Raw genomic sequence first — 27,408 nt, 5'->3', positions numbered from 1 at the left:
GACACGGGGAGAGAGACACGGAGAGAGAGAGACACGGGGAGAGAGACACGGGGAGGGAGACACGGGGAGAGAGACACGGGGAGAGAGACACGGAGAGAGAGAGACACGGGGAGAGAGACACGGGGAGAGAGACACGGAGAGAGAGAGACACGGGGAGAGAGACACGGGGAGGGAGACACGGGGAGAGAGACACGGGGAGAGAGACACGGAGAGAGAGAGACACGGGGAGAGAGAGATGGGGAGGGAGACACGGGGAGAGACACGGAGAGAGAGACACGGGGAGAGAGACACGGAGAGAGAGAGACACGGGGAGAGAGAGATGGGGAGGGAGACACGGGGAGAGACACGGGGAGAGAGACACGGGAAGAGGGGGAGAGACACGGGGAGAGAGACACGGAGAGAGAGAGGGGAGAGGGGGAGAGAGACACGGTGAGAGAGACACGGGGGGAGACACAGTGAGACACGAGGAGTGAGACACGGGGGAGAGAGAGACACGGGAAGAGGGGGAGAGACACGGTGAGACACGGTGAGAGAGACACAGAGAGACACGGTGAGAGAGACACGGGGGGGAGACACGGTGAGACACGGGGAGAGGGAGACACGGGGAGAGAGAGACACGGGAAGAGGGGTATAGACACGTCTCTCTCTCTTTATTTCTCTCTCCCCGTGTCTCTCTCTCCCCGTGTCTCCCCGTGTCTCTCTCCCCGTGTCTCCCCGTGTCTCTCTCCCCGTGTCTCTCTCTCCCCGTGTCTCCCCGTGTCTCCCCGTGTCTCCCCGCGTCTCTCTCTCTGTGTGTGTCTCCCTGTGTCTCTCTCTCCCCGTGTCTCCTCGTGTCTCTCTCCCCGTGTCTCTCTCCCCCTCTCCCCGTGTCTCTCTCTCCCTCGTGTCTCCCCGTGTCTCTCTCCCCGTGTCTCTCTCTCCCCGTGTCTCCCCGTGTCCCCCCGTGTCTCCCCGCGTCTCTCTCTCTGTGTGTGTCTCCCCGTGTCTCTCTCTCCCCGTGTCTCCTCGTGTCTCTCTCCCCGTGTCTCTCTCCCCGTGTCTCTCTCCCCCCGTCTCTCCCCGTGTCTCTCTCCCCGCGTCTCTCTCCCCGTGTCTCCCCGTGTCTCTCTCCCCCTCTCCCCGTGTCTCTCTCTCCCCGTGTCTCCCCGTGTCTCTCTCCCCGTGTCTCTCTCTCCGCGTGTCTCCCCGTGTCTCCCCGTGTCTCCCCGTGTCTCCCCGCGTCTCTCTCTCTGTGTGTGTCTCCCCGTGTCTCTCTCTCCCCGTGTCTCCTCGTGTCTCTCTCCCCGTGTCTCTCTCCCCGTGTCTCTCTCCCCCCGTCTCTCCCCGTGTCTCTCTCCCCGCGTCTCTCTCTCCCCGTGTCTCCCCGTGTCTCTCTCCCCCTCTCCCCGTGTCTCTCTCTCCCCGTGTCTCCCCGTGTCTCTCTCCCCCCTCTCCCCATGTCTCTCTCTCCCCGTGTCTCCCCGTGTCTCTCTCTCACCGTGTCTCCCCGTGTCTCCCCGTGTCTCTCTGTGTCTCTCTGTCTCTCTCTGTCTCTCGGTGTCTCTCTGTGTCTCTCTGTGTCTCTCTCTCCCCGTGTCTCCCCGTGTCTCCCCGTGTCTCCCCGTGTCTCTCTCTCCCCGTGTCTCCCCGTGTCTCCCCGTGTCTCCCCGTGTCTCCCCGTGTCTCACCTGCAGGATGGTAGGGTTGTCCCCGGAGCCCACGAGGTAGCGGGGGTTGTCCCACACGGTCCGAGTGAAGCTCTCCAAGTCCCCCATCTCCACCGCGCGTCTCAGCACCGTGACCAGCTCCTGGGGGCGCGGGGAGCGGTAGGAGCTAGGGGGGGACTCCACCCCCATGGCCCCCACCCTCGGCGGGGGGGTCGGAGGTCAACGCTGAGAGAGGGGGGGGTGGGGGGGGTGGAGGGGGGTGGGTGAGTGGGGGGGGTGGAGGGGGGTAGGTGGGTGAGTGAGTGAGTGAGTGGGTGGGTGGGGGGGTGGAGGGGGGTGGGTGAGTGGGGGGGTGGAGGGGGGTGGGTGGGTGGTTGGGTGGGTGAGTGGGTGAGTGAGTGGGTGGGTGGTTGGGTGGGTGGGTGGGTGAGTGAGTGAGTGAGTGGGTGGGTGGGTGGGTGGGTGGAGGGGGGTGGTGGGTGAGTGGGTGGGTGGGTGAGTGAGTGAGTGGGTGAGTGGGTGAGTGGGTGAGTGACTGTGTGAGTGAGTGATTGAGTGGGTGGGTGGGTGGTGTGAGTGAGTGAGTGGGTGGGTGAGTGGGTGAGTGAGTGAGTGAGTGGGTGGGTGGGTGGGTGAGTGGGTGAGTGAGTGAGTGGGTGAGTGACTGTGTGAGTGAGTGATTGAGTGGGTGAGTGGGTGGGTGAGTGAGTGAGTGGGTGGGTGGTGAGTGAGTGAGTGGGTGGGTGGGTGGGTGAGTGGGTGAGTGAGTGAGTGGGTGAGTGACTGTGTGAGTGAGTGATTGAGTGGGTGAGTGGGTGGGTGAGTGGGTGAGTGAGTGATTGGATGAGTGAGTGTATGAGTGAGTGGGTGAGTGAGTGTGTGAGTGAGTGATTGAGTGGGTGAGTGGGCGAGTGAGTGTGTGTGTATGTATGCGTGTGTACATGCGTGTGTACATGCGTGTGTACATGTGTACGTGTGTGCGTGCGCGTTGCAACGTTGTACTGCACCTCCGTGCGGCCCCCCCGAGTCTCCGAGGGAGAAGCCCTCGGCCTCCCCACGCGTCGCAAACGCCTTGAAGCGCGAGCCGGGGAGCGAGCGCAGCGCCTGCAGGGCCAGTGCTCGGTCAGCGAACACTCCCCCTGTGTGTCAACACACAGAGAGACACAGAGACACACACATAGACACACACATAGACACACACATAGACACACACGGGGAGCGAGCGCAGCGCCTGCAGGGCCAGCGCTCGGTCATCGAACACTCCCCCTGTGTGTCAACACACAGAGAGACACAGAGACACACACATAGACACATAGATACATAGACACACACACACATAGACACACACATAGACACACACGGGGAGCGAGCGCAGCGCCTGCAGGGCCAGCGCTCGGTCATCGAACACTCCCCCTGTGTGTCAACACACAGAGAGACACAGAGACACACACATAGACACATAGATACATAGACACACACACACATAGACACACACATAGACACACACGGGGAGCGAGCGCAGCGCTTGCAGGGCCAGCGCTCGGTCAGCGAACACTCCCCCTGTGTGTCAACACATAGAGAGACAGAGACACACACATAGACACATAGATACATAGACACACACACACATAGACACACACATAGACACACACGGGGAGCGAGCGCAGCGCCTGCAGGGCCAGCGCTCGGTCAGCGAACACTCCCCCTGTGTGTCAACACACAGAGAGACACAGAGACACACACATAGACACATAGATACATAGACACACACACACATAGACACACACATAGACACACACGGGGAGCGAGCGCAGCGCCTGCAGGGCCAGCGCTCGGTCAGCGAACACTCCCCCTGTGTGTCAACACACAGAGACACAGAGACACACACATAGACACATAGATACATAGACACACACACACATAGACACACACATAGACACACACGGGGAGCGAGCGCAGCGCTTGCAGGGCCAGCGCTCGGTCATCGAACACTCCCCCTGTGTGTCAACACACATAGAGACACAGAGACACACACATAGACACATAGATACATAGACACACACACACATAGACACACACATAGACACACACGGGGAGCGAGCGCAGCGCCTGCAGGGCCAGCGCTCGGTCATCGAACACTCCCCCTGTGTGTCAACACACAGAGAGACACAGAGACACACACATAGACACACACATAGACACACACATAGACACACACGGGGAGCGAGCGCAGCGCCTGCAGGGCCAGCGCTCGGTCAGCGAACACTCCCCCTGTGTGTCAACACACAGAGAGACACAGAGACACACACATAGACACACACATAGACACACACACACATACACACACACAGACACACACAGATACACACACATAGACACATACACACACATAGACACACAGACACACACACAGACACACACACAGACACACACACACATATACACACAGACACACACACACACAGACACACACACATATACACACAGACACACACACAGACACACACACACATATACACACAGACACACACACACATATACACACAGACACACACACAGACACACACACACATATACACACAGACACACACACAGACACACACATACATATACACACAGACACACACACAGACACACACACACATATACACACAGACACACACAGACACACACACACATATACACACAGACACACACATAGATACACACACACAGACACACACATAGACACACACACACAGCGCTTGCAGGGCCAGCGCTCGGTCAGCGAACACTCCCCCTGTGTGTCAACACATAGAGACAGAGACACACACACATAGACACAGAGACATACACACAGACACACACACAGAGAGACACATACACACACACAGAGACACACATACAGATATACACACATAGACACACACAGACACACAGACACACACACACACAGATACACACATACACACATAGACACACACACACACACATAGACACACACACACATAGACACACATAGACACACACACATAGACAGATATATACACATAGACACACACACACAGATACACACAGATACACACACAGAGACATACACACACACACATAGACACACACACAGACACACACATAGACACACACATAGACACACACACATACACACACACAGACAAACACACATAGACACACACACATAGACACACGCACATACACACACATACATAGATACACACACAGATACAGTCCTGCTAGGGGCTACCTGGGGCAGCTTTGTCTGTGTGTGTAAGTGCTGCTACTAACAGCACTTGCCCCTACAGCCTGCTAGAGGCTACCTGGGGCAGCTTTGTCTGTGTGTGGGTGCTGCTACTAACGGCACTTGCCCCTACAGCCTGCTAGAGGCTACCTGGGGCAGCTTTGTCTGTGTGTGGGTGCTGCTACTAACAGCACTTGCCCCTACATCCCTGCTAGAGGCTACCTGGGGCAGCTTTGTCTGTGTGTGGGTGCTGCTACTAGCAGCACTTGCCCCTACAGCCCTCCTAGAGGCTACCTGGGGCAGCTTTGTCTGTGTGTGGGTGCTGCTACTAACGGCACTTGCCCCTACAGCCCTGCTAGAGGCTACCTGGGGCAGCTTTGTCTGTGTGTGGGTGCTGCTACTAGCGGCACTTGCCCCTACAGCCCTGCTAGAGGCTACCTGGGGCACCTTTGTCTGTGTGTGGGTGCTGCTACTAGCAGCACTTGCCCCTACAGCCCTGCTAGAGGCTACCTGGGGCAGCTTTGCCTGTGTGTGGGTGCTGCTACTAGCGGCACTTGCCCCTACAGCCCTGCTAGAGGCTACCTGGGGCAGCTTTGTCTGTGTGTGGGTGCTGCTACTAGCGGCACTTGCCCCTACAGCCCTGCTAGAGGCTACCTGGGGCAGCTTTGTCTGTGTGTGGGTGCTGCTACTAGCAGCACTTGCCCCTACAGCCCTGCTAGAGGCTACCTGGGGCAGCTTTGTCTGTGTGTGGGTGCTGCTACTAGCGGCACTTGCCCCTACAGCCCTGCTAGAGGCTACCTGGGGCAGCTTTGTCTGTGTGTGGGTGCTGCTACTAACAGCACTTGCCCCTACAGCCCTGCTAGAGGCTACCTGGGGCAGCTTTGTCTGTGTGTGGGTGCTGCTACTAGCAGCACTTGCCCCTACAGCCCTGCTAGAGGCTACCTGGGGCAGCTTTGCCTGTGTGTGGGTGCTGCTACTAGCGGCACTTGCCCCTACAGCCCTGCTAGAGGCTACCTGGGGCAGCTTTGTCTGTGTGTGGGTGCTGCTACTAGCGGCACTTGCCCCTACAGCCCTGCTAGAGGCTACCTGGGGCAGCTTTGTCTCTGTGTGTGGGTGCTGCTACTAGCGGCACTTGCCCCTACAGCCCTGCTAGAGGCTACCTGGGGCAGCTTTGTCTGTGTGTGGGTGCTGCTACTAACAGCACTTGCCCCTACAGCCCTGCTAGAGGCTACCTGGGGCAGCTTTGTCTGTGTGTGTGGGTGCTGCTACTAGCAGCACTTGCCCCTACAGCCCTGCTAGAGGCTACCTGGGGCAGCTTTGTCTGTGTGTGTGGGTGCTGCTACTAGCAGCACTTGCCCCTACAGCCCTGCTAGAGGCTACCTGGGGCAGCTTTGCCTGTGTGTGGGTGCTGCTACTAGCGGCACTTGCCCCTACAGCCCTGCTAGAGGCTACCTGGGGCAGCTTTGTCTGTGTGTGGGTGCTGCTACTAGCAGCACTTGCCCCTACAGCCCTGCTAGAGGCTACCTGGGGCAGCTTTGTCTGTGTGTGGGTGCTGCTACTAGCAGCACTTGCCCCTACAGCCCTGCTAGAGGCTACCTGGGGCAGCTTTGTCTCTGTGTGGGTGCTGCTACTAGCAGCACTTGCCCCTACAGCCCTGCTAGAGGCTACCTGGGGCAGCTTTGTCTGTGTGTGGGTGCTGCTACTAGCAGCACTTGCCCCTACAGCCCTGCTAGAGGCTACCTGGGGCAGCTTTGTCTCTGTGTGGGTGCTGCTACTAGCAGCACTTGCCCCTACAGCCCTGCTAGAGGCTACCTGGGGCAGCTTTGCCTGTGTGTGGGTGCTGCTACTAACAGCACTTGCCCCTACAGCCCTGCTAGAGGCTACCTGGGCAAGCTTTGTCTCTGTGTGGGTGCTGCTACTAACAGCACTTGCCCCTACAGCCCTGCTAGAGGCTACCTGGGGCAGCTTTGCCTGTGTGTGTGGGTGCTGCTACTAGCAGCACTTGCCCCTACAGCCCTGCTAGAGGCTACCTGGGGCAGCTTTGTCTGTGTGTGTGGGTGCTGCTACTAGCAGCACTTGCCCCTACAGCCCTGCTAGAGGCTACCTGGGCAAGCTTTGTCTGTCTCTCACCCGTCTGCCCATCCTTCTTGGTCGACCAATCAGCACAGACCCCGTAGAAGGTCGTCTGGGGGTCGACTCCTCCCACTTCCTTAGCTCCGCCCACCCCATCTCTAGGCTCCGCCCACTTCTGGTCTCCAGGCTCCGCCCCCACGGCTGACTCCTCCCCCTTCAGGTCTCCAGGCTCATCCCCTCTCGTAGACTCCGCCCCCTTTGTGTCTCCAGGCCCCTTCCCCTTCGTAGGCTCCTCCCACTTCCGGTCTCCAGGCTCCGCCCCTACTGCTGACTCCGCCCCCTTTTGGTCTCCAGGCTCCGCCTCCTCTGCCTTGACCCCTCCCTGAGTATCATCATCATCATCAGCATCATCATCAGCATCATCATCATCAGCAGCATCATCATCAGCATCATCATCAGCATCATCATCAGCATCATCATCATCATCAGCATCATCATCAGCATCAGCATCATCAGCATCATCATCAGCATCAGCATCATCATCATCATCAGCATCATCATCAGCATCATCATCATCATCAGCAGCATCATCATCATCAGCATCATCATCAGCATCATCATCATCAGCATCATCAACAGCATCAGCATCATCATCAGCATCATCATCATCAGCATCATCATCAGCAGCATCATCAGCATCATCATCAGCATCATCATCAGCATCATCATCATCATCAGCAGCATCATCATCATCATCAGCATCATCATCAGCATCATCATCAGCAGCATCATCATCATCAGCATCATCATCATCATCAGCATCATCATCATCATCAGCATCATCATCAGCATCATCATCATCATCATCAGCATCATCAGCAGCATCATCATCAGCATCATCATCAGCATCATCAGCAGCATCATCATCAGCATCATCATCATCAGCATCATCATCAGTATCATCATCAGCATCATCATCATCATCAGCATCATCATCATCAGAATCATCATCAGAATCATCATCAGCATCATCATCATCAGCATCATCATCATCAGAATCATCATCAGCATCATCAGCATCATCAGCATCATCATCAGCATCATCAGCATCATCATCATCAGCAGCAGCAGCAGCATCATCATCAGCATCATCATCATCAGCATCATCATCAGCATCATCATCATCAGCATCATCACCAGCATCATCAGCATCATCATCAGCATCATCAGCATCATCATCAGCATCATCATCAGCATCATCATCAGAATCATCATCAGCATCATCAGCATCATCATCATCATCAGCATCATCAGCATCATCATCATCAGAAGCAGCATCATCATCAGCAGCAGCATCATCAGCAGCATCATCATCAGCATCAGCATCATCATCAGCAGCAGCAGCAGCATCATCATCATCATCAGCATCATCATCATCATCAGAAGCAGCATCATCATCAGCAGCATCATCAGCATCATCATCATCAGCAGCAGCATCATCATCATCAGCATCATCATCAGCAGCAGCATCATCAGCATCATCAGCAGCATCATCATCATCATCAGCATCATCAGAAGCAGCATCATCATCATCAGCATCATCATCAGCAGCAGCATCATCAGCATCATCAGCAGCATCATCAGCATCATCATCATCAGAAGCAGCATCATCATCATCAGCATCATCATCAGCAGCATCATCAGCATCATCAGCAGCATCATCATCATCAGCATCATCATCAGCATCATCATCATCAGCATCATCATCAGCATCATCAGCAGCATCATCATCATCAGCATCATCATCATCATCAGCATCATCATCATCATCATCATCAGCAGCATCATCATCATCAGCATCATCATCATCATCATCAGCATCATCAGCATCATCATCAGCATCATCATCAGCATCAGCAGCATCAGCATCATCATCATCAGCAGCAGCAGCAGCATCATCATCATCATCAGCATCAACAGCATCATCATCAGCATCAGCAGCATCAGCAGCAGCATCAGCATCATCATCAGCATCATCAGCATCATCATCAGCAGCATCATCAGCAGCATCAGCATCATCATCATCAGCAGCATCAGCATCATCATCATCATCAGCATCAACAGCATCATCATCAGCATCAGCAGCATCATCATCAGCATCAGCAGCATCATCAGCATCATCATCATCATCATCAGCAGCAGCAGCATCATCAGCATCATCATCATCAGCATCATCATCAGCATCATCATCAGCATCATCAGCAGCAGCAGCATCATCAGCAGCATCATCATCAGCAGCAGCATCATCATCAGCATCATCATCATCAGCATCAGCAGCATCATCATCATCATCAGCAGCATCATCATCATCAGCATCATCATCAGCAGCATCATCATCATCAGCATCATCATCATCAGCAGAAGCAGCAGCAGCATCAGCAGCATCATCATCATCATCAGCACTCACTCACTCACCACTCACTACTCACTCACCACTCACTCACCCACCACTCACTCGCTCACTCACCCGCTCACTCACTCACCCACTCACTCACCACTCACTCACTCACCCACTCACTCACTCACCACTCACTCACTCACCACTCACTCACTCACTCACTCACCCACTCACTCACCCACCCACTCACTCACCCACTCACTCACCCACCCACTCACTCACTCACCACTCACTCACTCATTCACCACTCACTCACTCACTCACCACTCACTCACTCACCACTCACTCACTCACCCACCCACTCACTCACCACTCACTCACTTACTCACCACTCACTCACTCACCACTCACTCACTCACCCACTCACTCACCACTCCATCACTCAACACTCACTCGCTCACTCAGCCACCCACCCACTCACTCACCCACTCACTCAGCCACCCACCCACTCACCCACTCACTCACTGACCCCCTCACCCACCCACTCACCTACTCACCCACTCACTCACTGACCCATCCACTCACCCACCCACTCACTCACTCACTGACCCACCCACCCACCCACTCACTCACCACTCGCTCACTCACCTACTCACCCACTCACTCACTCACCCACTCACTCACTCACCACTCCATCACTCAACACTCACTCGCTCACTCAGCCACCCACCCACTCACCCACTCACTCACCCACTCACTCAGCCACCCACCCACTCACCCACTCACTCACTGATCCACTCACCCACCCACTCACCTACTCACCCACTCACTCACTGACCCACCCACTCACCCACCCACTCACTCACTGACCCACCCACCCACTCACTCACCACTCGCTCACTCACCTACTCACCCACTCACTCACTGACCCACCCACTCACCTACTCACCCACTCACTCACTCACTCACCACTCACTCACCACCCGCTCACTCACCCACCCACTCACCCACTCACTCAGCCACTCACCCACTCACCCACTCACTCACTGACCCACCCACTCACTGACTCACCCACTCACTCACCACTCACCACCCGCTCACTCATTCACTTACTCACTCACCCACCCACCCACTCACCCACACACTCACTCAGCCACCCACCCACTCACTCACTCACCACTCACTCACTCACCCACTCACTCACTCACTCACTCACCCACCCACTCACTGACCCACCCACTCACTCACCCACTCACTCACTCACTCAGCCACCCACCCACTCACCCACTCACTCACTCACCACTCACTCACCACTCACTCACTGACCCACCCACTCACTCACTCAGCCACCCACCCACTCACCCACTCACTCACTCACTCACCCACCCACCCACCCACCCACCCACCCACCCACTCACTCACTCACCCACTCACCCACTCACTCACTCACTCACCCACTCACTCACTCACTCACCCACCCACCCACCCACTCACCCACTCACCCACTAACTCACTCACCCACTCACTCACCCACTCACCCACCCACCCACCCACTCACCCACCCGCCCACTCACTCACTCACTCACCCACCCACTCACTCACTCACTCACCATTCACCCACTCACTCACCACCCACCCACTCACTCACTCACCCACTCACCCACCCACTCACTCACTGACCCACCCACTCACCCACTCACCCACTCAGCCACCCACCCACTCACTCACTCACTGACCCACCCACCCACCCACTCACTCGCTCACCCACTCACCCACTCACCACTCACTCAGCCACCCACCCACTCACTCACTCACCCACCCACTCACTCACTGACCCACCCACTCACCCACTCACTCACCCACCCACCCACCCACTCACCCACTCACTCACCCACCCACTCACTCACTCACTCACTCACCCACCCACCCACTCACCCACTCACGCACTCACTCAGCCACCCACTCACTCACCCACCCACCCACTCACTCACTGACCCACCCACTCATCCACTCACTCACCCACCCACTCACCCACTCACCCACTCACTCACCCACCCACCCACCCACTCACCCACCCACCCACTCACCCACCCACCCACTCACCCACCCACCCACTCACTCACCCACTAACCCACTCATTCACCCACCCACCCACTCACCCACTCACCCACTCACCCACCCACTCACCCACTCACCCACCCACCCACCCACTCACCCACCCACCCACTCACCCACCCACTCACCCACCCACTCACCACCCACTCACCACAGTGGTGGTAGTAGCGGTGAGCACGGCAGCCAGCCTCCTCTCGAACACGGAGCGTGTGGACGCCGTGATGGGTCCGCACGAGAGACCGACACTCACCACTCACCCACCCACTCACCACTCGCTCACTCACCCACTCACTCACCCACTCACTCACTCACTCACTCACCCAATCATTCACTCACTCACTCACTCAGCCACTCACCCACTCACTCACCCACCCACCCACTCACCCACCCACTCACCCACTCACTCACCCACTCACTCACTCACCCACTCACTCACTCACTGACCCACCCACTCACTCACCCACCCACCCACTCACCCACTCACTCACCCACTCACTCACTCACTCACCCACTCACTCACTCACTCACTCACTCACTCACTCACTCACTCACCCACCCACCCACCCACTCACTCACCCACCCACCCACTCACCCTCTCACCCACTCACCCACCCACTCACCCACTCACCCACCCACCCACTCACCCTCTCACCCACTCACCCACCCACTCACCCACTCACCCACCCACCCACTCACCCTCTCACCCACTCACCCACCCACTCACCCACTCACCCACCCACCCACTCACCCTCTCACCCACCCACTCACCCACTCACCCACCCACTCACCCACCCACTCACCCACCCACTCACCCACCCACCCACTCACCACAGTGGCGGTAGTAGCGGTGAGCACGGCAGCCAGCCTCCTCTCGAACACGGAACGTGTGGACGCCGTGATGGGTCCACACTCACTCACCCACTCACTCACTCACCCACTCACTCACCCACTCACTCACTGACCCACCCACTCACCCACTCACCCACCCACCCACTCACCCACCCACTCACCCACTCACTCACTCACCCACCCACCCACTCACCACAGTGGTGGTAGTAGCGGTGAGCACGGCAGCCAGCCTCCTCTCGAACACGGAGCGTGTGGACGCCGTGATGGGTCCGCACGAGAGACCGACACTCACCACTCACCCACCCACTCACCACTCGCTCACTCACCCACTCACTCACTCACTCACTCACCCAATCATTCACTCACTCACTCACTCACTCAGCCACCCACCCACTCACTCACTCACCCAATCATTCACTTACTCACTCACTCACCCACCCACTCGCTCACCCACTCACCCTCTCACCCACTCACTCACTCACCACTCACTCAGCCACCAACCCACTCACCACCCACCGCAGTAGTAGCGGTGAGCACGGCAGCCAGCCTCCTCTCGAACACGGAGCGTGTGGACGCCGTGATGGGTCCGCACTCACTCACCCACTCACTCACTCACCCACTCACTCACCCACTCACCCACCCACTCACTCACTCACCCACCCACCCATTCACACATTCACCCACCCACCCACTCACCACAGTGGTGGTAGTAGCGGTGAGCACGGCAGCCAGCCTCCTCTCGAACACGGAGCGTGTGGACGCCGTGATGGGTCCACACTCACTCACCCACTCACTCACCCACTCACCACCCACTCACCCACCCACCCACTCACCCACCCACTCACCCACCCACCCACCCACTCACCCACTCACCCACTCACCACCCACTCACCACAGTGGTGGTAGTAGCGGTGAGCACGGCAGCCAGCCTCCTCTCGAACACGGAGCGTGTGGACGCCGTGATGGGTCCACACTCACTCACCCACTCACTCACTCACCCACTCACTCACCCACTCACTCACTGACCCACCCACTCACCCACTCACCCACCCACCCACTCACCCACCCACCCACTCACCCACCCACTCACCCACCCACTCACCCACCCACTCACTCACTCACCCACCCACTCACCCACTCACCCACCCACCCACTCACCCACCCACCCACTCACCCACCCACTCACCCACCCACTCACCCACCCACTCACTCACTCACCACAGTGGCGGTAGTAGCGGTGAGCACGGCAGCCAGCCTCCTCTCGAACACGGAGCGTGTGGACGCCGTGATGGGTCCACACTCACTCACCCACTCACCACCCACTCACCCACCCACCCACTCACCCACCCACTCACCCACTCACCCACCCACTCACCCACTCACCCACCCACCCACTCACCACAGTGGCGGTAGTAGCGGTGAGCACGGCAGCCAGCCTCCTCTCGAACACGGAGCGTGTGGACGCCGTGATGGGTCCACACTCACTCACCCACTCACTCACTCACCCACCACTCACCCACTCACCCACTCAGCCACCCACCCACCCACTCACCCACCCACCCACTCACCCACTCACCCACTCACCCACCCACCCACTCACCCTCTCACCCACTCACCCACCCACCCACTCACCCACCCACCCACCCACTCACCCACTCACCCACTCACCCACCCACCCACTCACTCACTCACCCACTCACCCACCCACCCACCCACCCACTCACCCACTCACCCACCCACCCACCCACCCACCCACCCACCCACTCACCCACCCACCCACCCACTCACTCACCACTCACCCACTCACCCACCCACTCACCCACCCACTCATTCACTCACTCACTGACCCACCCACTCACTCACCTACCCACCCACTCACCCACCCACTCACCCACTCACTCACCCACTCACTCACTCACTCACTCACCCACCCACTCACTCACTCACCCACTCACTCACTCACTCACTCACCCACTCACTCACTCACCCACCCACTCACTCACTCACCCACCCACTCACTCACTCACCACTCACTCACTCACCCACTCACTCACTCACTCACCCACCCACTCACTCACCCACCCACTCACTCACCCTCTCACCCACTCACCCACTCACCCACTCACCACCCACTCACCCACTCACCACCCACCCACTCACTCACCCACCCACTCACTCACCCACCCACTCACTCACCCTCTCACCCACTCACCCACTCACCACCCACTCACCCACCCACCCACCCACCCACTCACCCACCCACCCACCCACTCACTCACCCACCCACCCACTCACCCTCTCACCCACTCACCCACTCACCCACTCACCCACTCACCCACCCACCCACTCACCCTCTCACCCACTCACCCACCCACTCACCCACTCACCCACCCACCCACTCACCCTCCCACTCACCCACTCACCCACCCACCCACTCACCCTCTCACCCACCCACCCACCCACTCACCCACCCACCCACTCACCACAGTGGTGGTAGTAGCGGTGAGCACGGCAGCCAGCCTCCTCTCGAACACGGAGCGTGTGGACGCCGTGATGGGTCCACACTCACTCACCCACTCACTCACTCACCCACTCACTCACCCACTCACTCACCCACTCACTCACTGACCCACCCACTCACCCACTCACCCACCCACCCACTCACCCACCCACTCACCCACCCACTCACCCACCCACTCACCACAGTGGTGGTAGTAGCGGTGAGCACGGCAGCCAGCCTCCTCTCGAACACGGAGCGTGTGGACGCCGTGATGGGTCCGCACGAGAGACCGACACTCACCACTCACCCACCCACTCACCACTCGCTCACTCACCCACTCACTCACTCACCCAATCATTCACTCACTCACTCACTCACCCACCCACTCGCTCACCCACTCACCCTCTCACCCACCCACTCACTCACTCACCACTCACTCAGCCACCCACCCACTCACCCACCCACTCACCCCACCCGCCCACCCACTCACCACAGTGGTGGTAGTAGCGGTGAGCACGGCAGCCAGCCTCCTCTCGAACACGGAGCGTGTGGACGCCGTGATGGGTCCACACTCACTCACCCACTCACTCACTCACCACTCACCCACCCACTCACCCACTCAGCCACCCACCCACTCACCCACCCACCCACTCACCACAGTGGTGGTAGTAGCGGTGAGCACGGCAGCCAGCCTCCTCTCGAACACGGAGCGTGTGGACGCCGTGATGGGTCCGCACGAGAGACCGACGCTGGCGCAGAGACGGCGAAGCTCAGCAGGAGGGAGCGAGCGGAGGTGCGCGGACATCGACTCCATGCTGAGACAGGGGGGGGGGGGTGGGGGGGAGTGGGGGGAGTGGGGGGGGGGGGAGTGGGGGGGGGGAGTGGGGGGGGGAGAGAAGAGAGGGGGGAGAGTGGGGGGTGAGAGTGGGGGGGAGTGGGGGGGGAGTGGGGGGGGAGTGGGGGGGGAGTGGGGGGGGAGTGGGGGGGGGGGGTGGGGGGAGTGGGGGGAGTGGGGGGTGGGGGACAGAGAAGAGAGGGGGGAGAGTGGGGGGGAGTGGGGGGGGGGTGGGGAGGGGGGAGTGGGGGGGAGAAAAGAGAGGGGGGAGTGGGGGGGAGCAGTGGGGAGGGAGGGGGGGAGGATTGGGGGGAGAGTGGAGTGAGGAAGTGGGGGGGGAGTGGGAGGGAGTGTGGGGAGGGAGTGTGGGGGGGGGGGAGTCAATCTGAGGTCTCTGTGTGAGTCTGTGGGTCTCTGTGTGAGTCTGTGGGTCTCTGTGTGAGTCTGTGGGTCTCTGTGTGAGTCTGTGTGTCTCTGTGTGAGTCTGTGGGTCTCTGTGTGAGTCTGTGGGTCTCTGTGTGAGTCTGTGGGTCTCTGTGTGAGTCTGTGGGTCTCTGTGTGAGTCTGTGGGTCTCTGTGTGAGTCTGTGGGTCTCTGTGTGAGTCTGTGGGTCTCTGTGTGAGTCTGTGGGTCTCTGTGTGAGTCTGTGGGTCTCTGTGTGAGTCTGTGTGTCTCTGTGTGAGTCTGTGGGTCTCTGTGTGAGTCTGTGGGTCTCTGTGTGAGTCTGTGGGTCTCTGTGTGAGTCTGTGGGTCTCTGTGTGAGTCTGTGTGTCTCTGTGTGAGTCTGTGGGTCTCTGTGTGAGTATGTGGGTCTCTGTGTGAGTCTGTGGGTCTCTGTGTGAGTATGTGGGTCTCTGTGTGAGTCTGTGTGTCTCTGTGTGAGTTTGTGGGTCTCTGTGTGAGTCTGTGGGTCTCTGTGTGAGTCTGTGGGTCTCTGTGTGAGTCTGTGGGTCTCTGTGTGAGTATGTGGGTCTCTGTGTGAGTCTGTGGGTCTCTGTGTGAGTATGTGGGTCTCTGTGTGAGTCTGTGGGTCTCTGTGTGAGTCTGTGGGTCTCTGTGTGAGTCTGTGGGTCTCTGTGTGAGTCTGTGGGTCTCTGTGTGAGTCTGTGGGTCTCTGTGTGAGTCTGTGGGTCTCTGTGTGAGTCTGTGGGTCTCTGTGTGAGTCTGTGGGTCTCTGTGTGAGTCTGTGGGTCTCTGTGTGAGTCTGTGGGTCTCTGTGTGTCTCTGTGGGTCTCTGTGGGTCTCTGTGTGTCTCTGTGTGTCTCTGTGGGTCTCTGTCTGAGTCTGTGGGTCTCTGTGTGTCTCTGTGGGTCTCTGTGTGTCTCTGTGTATCTCTATGGGTCTCTGTGTGAGTCTGTGGGTCTCTGTGTGTCTCTGTGTATCTCTATGGGTCTCTGTGTGAGTCTGTGGGTCTCTGTGTGTCTCTGCGGGTCTCTGTGTGAGTCTGTGGGTCTCTGTGTGAGTCTGTGGGTCTCTGTGTGAGTCTGTGGGTCTCTGTGTGAGTCTGTGGGTCTCTGTGTGTCTCTGTGGGTCTCTGTGTGTCTCTGTGTGTCTCTGTGGGTCTCTGTCTGAGTCTGTGGGTCTCTGTGTGTCTCTGTGGGTCTCTGTGTGTCTCTGTGTATCTCTATGGGTCTCTGTGTGAGTCTGTGGGTCTCTGTGTGTCTCTGTGTATCTCTATGGGTCTCTGTGTGAGTCTGTGGGTCTCTGTGTGTCTCTGTGGGTCTCTGTGTGTCTCTGTGTATCTCTATGGGTCTCTGTGTGAGTCTGTGGGTCTCTGTGTGTCTCTGTGGGTCTATGTGGGTCTCTGTGGGTCTCTGTGTGTCTCTGTGGGTCTATGTGGGTCTCTGTGTGTCTCTGTGGGTCTCTGTGTGTCTCTGTGTATCTCTGTGTGTCTCTGTGTATCTCTATGGGTCTCTGTGTGAGTCTGTGGGTCTCTGTGTGTCTCTGTGGGTCTGTGTGGGTCTCTGTGGGTCTCTGTGTGTCTCTGTGGGTCTATGTGGGTCTCTGTGTGTCTCTGTGGGTTTCTGTGTGTCTCTGTGTATCTCTATGGGTCTCTGTGTGAGTCTGTGGGTCTCTGTGTGTCTCTGTGGGTCTATGTGGGTCTCTGTGGGTCTCTGTGGGTCTCTGTGGGTCTCTGTGTGTCTCTGTGGGTCTATGTGGGTCTCTGTGTGTCTCTGTGGGTCTCTGTCTGTCTCTGTGTATCTCTATGGGTCTCTGTGTGAGTCTGTGGGTCTCTGTGTGTCTCTGTGGGTCTATGTGGGTCTCTGTGGGTCTCTGTGGGTCTCTGTGTGTCTCTGTGGGTCTATGTGGGTCTCTGTGTGTCAATGTGGGTCTCTGTGTGTCTCTGTGTATCTCTATGGGTCTCTGTGTGAGTCTGTGGGTCTCTGTGTGTCTCTGTGGGTCTATGTGGGTCTCTGTGGGTCTCTGTGGGTCTCTGTGGGTCTATGTGGGTCTCTGTGTGTCTCTGTGGGTCTCTGTGTGTCTCTGTGTATCTCTATGGGTCTCTGTGTGAGTCTGTGGGTCTCTGTGTGTCTCTGTGGGTCTATGTGGGTCTCTGTGGGTCTCTATGTATTCATGTAGGTCACCACTACAATAACCACTACCACTACCACCACCACAACAACAACAACCACTACTACACCACCACCACTACAACCACAACCACCACAACAACAACCACCACCACCACAACCACCACCACAACCACCACAACAACCACCACAACAACCACCACCACCACCACCACAACAACCACTACCACCACCACAACCACCACCACAACAACCACTACCACCACCACCACCACAACAACCACCACAACAACCACTACCACCACCACTGACACAACCACCACCATTATTATACCACAACCACTGACACCACAACAACCACCACCACAACAACCACCACCACCACTGACACCACAACCACCACCACAACAACCACAATTACTACAACAACCACCACCACAACCACCACCACAACCACCACCACCACAACCACCACCACCACAACCACCACCACCATCACCACAACCACCACCACCACCACCACCACCACCACAACCACCACCACCATCACCACAACCACCACCACAACCACCACCACTGACACAACAACCACCACCACCACCACAACCACCACCACCACAACCACCACCACCACAACCACCACCACCACAACCACCACCACCACAACCACCACCACCACAACCACCACCACCACAACCACCACCACAACCACCACCACCACAACCACCACCACAACCACCACCACCACAACCACCACCACCACCACAACCACCACCACCACAACCACCACCACAACCACCACACACCACCACCACCACCACCACAACCACCACAACAACCACCACCACCACAACCACCACCACAACCACCACCACCACCACCACAACCACCACCACCACAACCACCACCACCACCACCACCACCACAACCACCACCACCACAACCACCACCACCACCACAACCACCACAACCACTACCACCACCACAACCACCACCACCACAACCACCACCACCACCACAACCACCACCACCACAACCACCACCACCACAACCACCACCACCACCACCACCACAACAACCACCACCACCACAACCACCACCACAACCACCACCACAACCACCACCACAACCACCACCACAACCACCACCACCACCACAACCACCACCACAACCACCACCACAACCACCACCACCACAACCACCACCACCACCACAACCACCACCACCACCACCACAACAACCACAACAACCACAACCACCACCACCACAACCACCACCACCACAACCACCACCACCACCACAACCACCACAACCACCACCACCACAACCACCACAACAACCACCACCACCACCACAACCACCACAACAACCACCACCACCACCACAACCACCACAACAACCACAACCACCACCACCACAACAACCACAACCACCACCACCACAACAACCACAACCACCACCACCACAACCACCACCACCACAACCACCACAACCACCACCACCACAACCACCACCACCACAACCACCACAACAACCACAACCACCACCACCACCACCACAACCACCACAACAACCACAACCACCACCACCACCACCACAACCACCACAACAACCACCACCACCACCACCACCACCACAACCACCACCACCACAACCACCACCACCACCACAACCACCACAACCACTACCACCACCACAACCACCACCACCACAACCACCACCACCACCACAACCACCACCACCACAACCACCACCACCACAACCACCACCACCACCACCACAACAACCACCACCACCACAACCACCACCACAACCACCACCACAACCACCACCACAACCACCACCACAACCACCACCACCACCACAACCACCACCACAACCACCACCACAACCACCACCACCACAACCACCACCACCACCACAACCACCACCACCACCACCACAACAACCACAACAACCACAACCACCACCACCACAACCACCACCACCACAACCACCACCACCACCACAACCACCACAACCACCACCACCACAACCACCACAACAACCACCACCACCACCACAACCACCACAACAACCACCACCACCACCACAACCACCACAACAACCACAACCACCACCACCACAACAACCACAACCACCACCACCACAACCACCACCACCACAACCACCACAACCACCACCACCACAACCACCACCACCACAACCACCACAACAACCACAACCACCACCACCACCACCACCACAACCACCACAACAACCACAACCACCACCACCACCACCACAACCACCACAACAACCACCACCACCACAACCACCACAACAACCACAACCACCACCACCACCACCACCACCACAACCACCACAACAACCACAACCACCACCACCACCACCACAACCACCACAACAACCACCACCACCACAACCACCACAACAACCACAACCACCACCACCACCACCACAACCACCACAACAACCACAACCACCACCACCACCACCACAACCACCACAACAACCACCACCACCACAACCACCACAACAACCACAACCACCACCACCACCACCACAACCACCACAACAACCACAACCACCACCACCACCACCACAACCACCACAACAACCACCACCACCACAACCACCACAACAACCACAACCACCACCACCACCACCACAACCACCACAACAACCACAACCACCACCACCACCACCACAACCACCACAACAACCACCACCACCACAACCACCACAACAACCACAACCACCACCACCACAAGTCTCGCTCACCCAGATATCCAGCAGTGAATAGGCCCTGGACAGACGCCGCTCAATTCCCTACAACGCATGGGCACGGCCGACCCCACGTGATGTTGGGAGAGAGGGGGGGGGGGTGGTCAATCCCTACCTCGCCATTGGTCGGCCACGTAGCGCGTCACCACCGCGGGGGGCAATCCGATTGGTCGACGAGGCGGGGAGTTGAAAGAGAGGGGGGGGGGTGCCCCCCGCAGCCAATCAGGAGTCGGCGCCGCCTATCGTGACTACGTTTTCAAATCCCATTACACTTTCGCGAACGCTGAGGAGAATTTTTGGTTAATTTTTACTTTTTTTAAACAAAAAAAAGATTCGTGAACAAATCTATCGATTTTGCCGCGCTACAAGTATAACGCGAGGGGTTCGTTGAGAGTTGTAAAATTTCGCTTCAAACTTTATTAGAAATTTAAAAAAATATAAATTCCTGAGCGGAGCGGCCACCGAAAGCCGCCGCCCTCCCGCCAAATTGTTTTCTGTCAGATTCCAGGCCCAGCTCAGGCTTCGGAACGCGGCCCTCCGCTGCGATTGGACGACGGCGCGGTGACGTCAGCGCTAGGGGGCGTGGTCAGCGGATCTGATTGGATCGGGCCAATCGTAGGGCGGCATTGGCGCCGTAAGCCCCTCCCCCCGCTAGCACGCCCCGCCCCCTCCGTCGTAGCCCCGCCCCTCTTGATCGCTGAAGCCACGCCCCTCTCTTGCCCCTCCCCTAATTATTCATGAGGGGGAGGGGCGAATGGAGAGGTTATTGCTGTTAAATGTCGATTTAAAGCTTCTTTCGTGACTGCAGGGATTCATCTTCTTGGTTCTTTCGGTAAAGTCATCACGTAGAAGGGAAATAATAAAATTTTAACATAATAAAATAATTATTTTATAATAAAAATAAAACAATAAAATAAAAAATTTCGATTTAAAGCTTCTTTCGTGACTGCAGGGATTCATCTTCTTGGTTCTTTCGGTAAAGTCGTCACGTAGAAGGGAAATAATAAAATAATAAAATTAAAACATAATAAAATGATTTTTTTATAATAAAAATAAAACATAATAAAATAAAAAATTTCGATTTAAAGCTTCTTTCGTGACTGCAGGGATTCATCTTCTTGGTTCTTTCGGTAAAGTCGTCACGTAGAAGGGAAATAATAAAATAATAAAATTAAAACATAATAAAATGATTCTTTTATAATAAAAATAAAACATGATAAAATAAAAAATTCCGATTTAAAGCTTTCGTGACTGCAGGGATTCATCTTCTTGGTTCGGTAAAGTCGTCACGTAGAAGGGAAGTAATAAAATAATACAAATAAAACTCTAGATTTGAAGCTTTCGTGACTGCAAGGATTCACATTCTTAGGTTTTTTCGGTAAAGTCACGTAGGTAAAAAATTAAAATTAATAAAATAAAGATAAAAAAATCACGACGTTTCGGAGGCAACACAAGCTTCCGTCTTCAGGTGGAACCGTCACAGCCACGACAGCTGTGTCAAGTAAATGAGAGATTGCAAGAGTTACCACTCCGTTTATATAATGGTTGGAGAGAGGGGAAGGTCCAAGTGCGGCACACTTTTTATTAATATGGTAAGGTGAGGCTTAAGAGGGTGAGCCATTGTTATGGTTTGTGACAACTAAAGATGGTACACCTGTAATAGTTGTCTGTCAAATAATCAATAAGATTGGTCACATACGTGTAGTTAATTCATTTTTTGCATGGCTAATCACATCTTTCCAATGATTACTCAGTTTGTAACCGTCATCAAGGTTGAAATTATGTTTTACCAGGTTTAGTTTTTTCACACTTTTGTTATGTAGGCCAGGCGTAGTCACAAACCGTACCTCTACATAACAAAGGCTCAGCCTTTGTAATGGAGAGGTACGGTTTGTGACTACGCCTGGCCTACATAACAATAGTGTGAAAAAATAAATAAAAACTAAACATGGTAAAACAAAACTGGCTGTCTATCAATAACCTGTAATAGTTGTCTGTCAAATAAGATGGTCCAAATAAGTGCAGTTTAATCTTTTTTGCATGGTTAATCACATCTCTCCAATGTCGATTTAAAGCGTCTTTCGTGACTGCAGGGATTCATCTTCTTGGTTCTTTCGGTAAAGTCGTCACGTAGAAGGGAAATAATAAAATAATAAAATTAAAACATAATAAAATGATTCTTTTATAATAAAAATAAAACATAATAAAATAAAACATTTCGATTTAAAGCTTTCGTGACTGCAGGGATTCATCTTCTTGGTTCTTTCGGTAAAGTCGTCACGTAGAAGGGAAATAATAAAATAATAAAATTAAAACATAATAAAATGATTCTTTTATAATAAAAATAAAACAATAAAATAAAAAATTTCGATGTAAAGCTTTCGTGACTGCAGGGATTCATCTTCTTGGTTCTTTCGGTAAAGTCGTCACGTAGAAGGGAAGTAATGAAATAATAACATTTTAACATAATAAAATGATTATTTTATAATAAAAATAAAACATGATAAAATAAAAAATTCCGATTTAAAGCTTTCGTGACTGCAAGGATTCACATTCTTAGGTTTTTTCGGTAAAGTCACGTAGGTAAAAAATTAAAATTAATAAAATAAAGATAAAAAAATCACGACGTTTCGGAGGCAACACAAGCTTCCGTCTTCAGGTGGAACCGTCACAGCCACGACAGCTGTGTCAAGTGAATGAGAGATTGCAAGAGTTACCACTCCGTTTGTATATAATGGTTGGAGAAGGTGGTGGTGCAAGTGCGGCACACTTTTTATTAATATGGTAAGGTGAGGCTTAAGAGGGTGAGCCATTGTTATGGTTTGTGACAACTAAAGATGGTACACCTGTAATAGTTGTCTGTCAAATAATCAATAAGATTGGTCACATAAGTGTAGTTAATTCATTTTTTGCATGGCTAATCACATCTTTCCAATGATTACTCAGTTTGTAACCGTCATCACGGTTGAAATTATGTTTTACCAGGTTTAGTTTTTTCACACTTTTGTTATGTAGGCCAGGCGTAGTCACAAACCATACCTCTACATAACAAAGGCTGAGCCTTTGTAATGGAGAGGTACGGTTTGTGACTACGCCTGGCCTACATAACAAAAGTGTGAAAAAATAAATAAAAACTAAACATGGTAAAACAAAACTGGCTGTCTATCAATAACCTGTAATAGTTGTCTGTCAAATAAGATGGTCCAAATAAGTGCAGTTTAATCTTTTTTGCATGGTTAATCACATCTCTCCAATGTCGATTTAAAGCGTCTTTCGTGACTGCAGGGATTCATCTTCTTGGTTCTTTCGGTAAAGTCGTCACGTAGAAGGAAAATAATAAAATAATAAAATTAAAACATAATACAATGATTCTTTTATAATAAAAATAAAACATAATAAAATAAAACATTTCGATTTAAAGCTTTCGTGACTGCAGGGATTCATCTTCTTGGTTCTTTCGGTAAAGTCGCGTAGAAGGGAAATAAGAAAATAATTAAACATAATAACATACAATTCTCACGACGTTTCGGCCACAACGCAAGCAGCCGTCCTCAGGTGAAGAATGAGACACTGCCAAGCTTGGAGCTTATATATAAGCTGGGTTGGAGGTGGAAGAAGGAGAGAGCCTTGACGAAAAGAATGTGCATATCAAGAGGAATTTAGCATATTCATGGGAAATGCGTAGGTGGGTGGGGGGCCTAATCTGACTTTGAAACCCCCCCACCCACCTCCTACGCATTTCCCATGAATATGCTAAATTCCTCTTGATATGCACATTCTTTTGGTCAAGGCGCCCTTCTTCCACCTCCAACCCAGCTTATATATACGCTCCAAGCTTGGCAGTGTCTCATTCTTCACCTGGAGACGGCTGCTTGCGTTGTGGCCGAAACGTCGTGAGAATTATTTTATTGTTTTATTTTTATTATTTTATTACTTCCCTTCTACGTGACTTTATTTGATGACTTCCCTTCTACGTGACTTTACCGAAAGAACCAAGATCTTTCCAATGATTACTCAGTTTTTAACCATCATCACGGTTGAAATTATGTCTGTGTTTGTAGATTTGTATGGCTTCGTGTACAAACCTTTGATGGTAGCCATTTGAATGTTTTACCTACATGGTGACTTTACCGAAAAAACCTAAAAATATGAATCCTTGCAGTCACGAAAGCTTCAAATCTAGATCCAATGTTAAAGTCTCCCATAGACTTCAATGTTAAAGTCTCCCATAGACTTCAATGTTAAAGTCTCCCATAGACTTCAATGTTAAAGTCTCCCATAGACTCCAATGTTAAAAGGCTCCCATAGACTTCAATGTTAAAGTCTCCCATAGACTTCAATGTTAAAAGTCTCCCATAGACTTCAATGTTAAAGTCTCCCATAGACTTCAATGTTAAAGTCTCCCATAGACTTCAATGTTAAAGTCTCCCATAGACTTCAATGTTAACGTCTCCCATAGACTTCAATGTTAAAGTCTCCCATAGACTCCAATGTTAAAAGGCTCCCATAGACTTCAATGTTAAAGTCTCCCATAGACTTCAATGTTAAAGTCTCCCATAGACTTCAATGTTAAAAGTCTCCCATAGACTTCAATGTTAAAGTCTCCCATAGACTTCAATGTTAAAGTCTCCCATAGACTTCAATGTTAAAGTCTCCCATAGACTTCAATGTTAAAGTCTCCCATAGACTTCAATGTTAAAGTCTCCCATAGACTTCAATGTTAAAGGCTCCCATAGACTTCAATGTTAAAGTCTCCCATAGACTTCAATGTTAAAGTCTCCCATAGACTTCAATGTTAAAGTCTCCCATAGACTTCAATGTTAAAGTCTCCCATAGACTTCAATGTTAAAGTCTCCCATAGACTTCAATGTTAAAGGCTCCCATAGACTTCAATGTTAAAGGCTCCCATAGACTTCAATGTTAAAGTCTCCCATAGACTTCAATGTTAAAGGCTCCCATATACTTCAATGTTAAAGTCTCCAATAGACTTCAATGTTAAAGTCTCCCATAGACTTTAATGTTAAAGTCTCCCATAGACTTCAATGTTAAAGTCTCCCATAGACTTCAATGTTAAAGTCTCCCATAGACTTCAATGTTAAAGTCTCCCGTAGACTTCAATGTTAAAGGCTCCCATAGACTTCAATGTTAAAGGCTCCCATAGACTTCAATGTTAAAGTCTCCCATAGACTTCAATGTTAAAGGCTCCCATAGATTTCAATGTTAAAGTCTCCCATAGACTTCAATGTTAAAGTCTCCCATAGACTTCAATGTTAAAGTCTCCCATAGACTTCAATGTTAAAGTCTCCCATAGACTTCAATGTTAAAGTCTCCCATAGACTTCAATGTTAAAGTCTCCCATAGACTTCAATGTTAAAGTCTCCCATAGACTTCAATGTTAAAGTCTCCCATAGACTTCAATGTTAAAGTCTCCCATAGACTTCAATGTTAAAGGCTCCCATAGACTTCAATGTTAAAGTCTCCCATAGACTTCAATGTTAAAGGCTCCCATAGACTTCAATGTTAAAGTCTCCCATAGACTTCAATGTTAAAGTCTCCCATAGACTTCAATGTTAAAGGCTCCCATATACTTCAATGTTAAAGTCTCCAATAGACTTCAATGTTAAAGTCTCCCATAGACTTTAATGTTAAAGTCTCCCATAGACTTCAATGTTAAAGTCTCCCATAGACTTCAATGTTAAAGTCTCCCATAGACTTCAATGTTAAAGTCTCCCGTAGACTTCAATGTTAAAGGCTCCCATAGACTTCAATGTTAAAGGCTCCCATAGACTTCAATGTTAAAGTCTCCCATAGACTTCAATGTTAAAGGCTCCCATAGATTTCAATGTTAAAGTCTCCCATAGACTTCAATGTTAAAGTCTCCCATAGACTTCAATGTTAAAGTCTCCCATAGACTTCAATGTTAAAGTCTCCCATAGACTTCAATGTTAAAGTCTCCCATAGACTTCAATGTTAAAGTCTCCCATAGACTTCAATGTTAAAGTCTCCCATAGACTTCAATGTTAAAGTCTCCCATAGACTTCAATGTTAAAGTCTCCCATAGACTTCAATGTTAAAGTCTCCCATAGACTTCAATGTTAAAGTCTCCCATAGACTTCAATGTTAAAGTCTCCCATAGACTTCAATGTTAAAGTCTCCCATAGACTTCAATGTTAAAGTCTCCCATAGACTTCAATGTTAAAGGCTCCCATAGACTTCAATGTTAAAGGCTCCCATAGACTTCAATGTTAAAGTCTCCCATAGACTTCAATGTTAAAGTCTCCCATATACTTCAATGTTAAAGTCTCCAATAGACTTCAATGTTAAAGTCTCCCATAGACTTCAATGTTAAAGTCTCCCATAGACTTCAATGTTAAAGTCTCCCATATACTTCAATGTTAAAGTCTCCCATAGACTTCAATGTTAAAGTCTCCCATAGACT

The 27,408-nt window shown here is 53.0% G+C and overlaps 1 protein-coding gene across 1 annotated transcript in view; it reads right to left on the bottom strand.

Annotated features, from left to right (window-relative positions):
- LOC144952694 (ankyrin repeat and LEM domain-containing protein 2-like) overlaps positions 1–11,712 on the bottom strand; it is a 21,405-nt gene extending 9,693 nt beyond the window's left edge. Inside the window, exons 1-4 of the mRNA XM_078883172.1 lie at positions 11,619–11,712; positions 7,012–7,336; positions 2,654–2,785; positions 1,668–1,871 (exon numbers count right to left, since the gene is read on the bottom strand). Coding sequence (XP_078739298.1) covers positions 1,668–1,835 — 168 coding nt within the window. The 5' untranslated portion in view covers positions 1,836–1,871; positions 2,654–2,785; positions 7,012–7,336; positions 11,619–11,712. The remainder of the gene's footprint in view (positions 1–1,667; positions 1,872–2,653; positions 2,786–7,011; positions 7,337–11,618) is intronic.
- Positions 11,713–27,408: the final 15,696 nt, after the last annotated feature.

The sequence above is a fragment of the Lampetra fluviatilis genome, chromosome 69 (assembly GCF_964198595.1).
Source record: "Lampetra fluviatilis chromosome 69, kcLamFluv1.1, whole genome shotgun sequence".
NCBI lineage: Eukaryota > Metazoa > Chordata > Hyperoartia > Petromyzontiformes > Petromyzontidae > Lampetra > Lampetra fluviatilis.
This window is presented reverse-complemented; position numbering and strand designations above follow the sequence as displayed.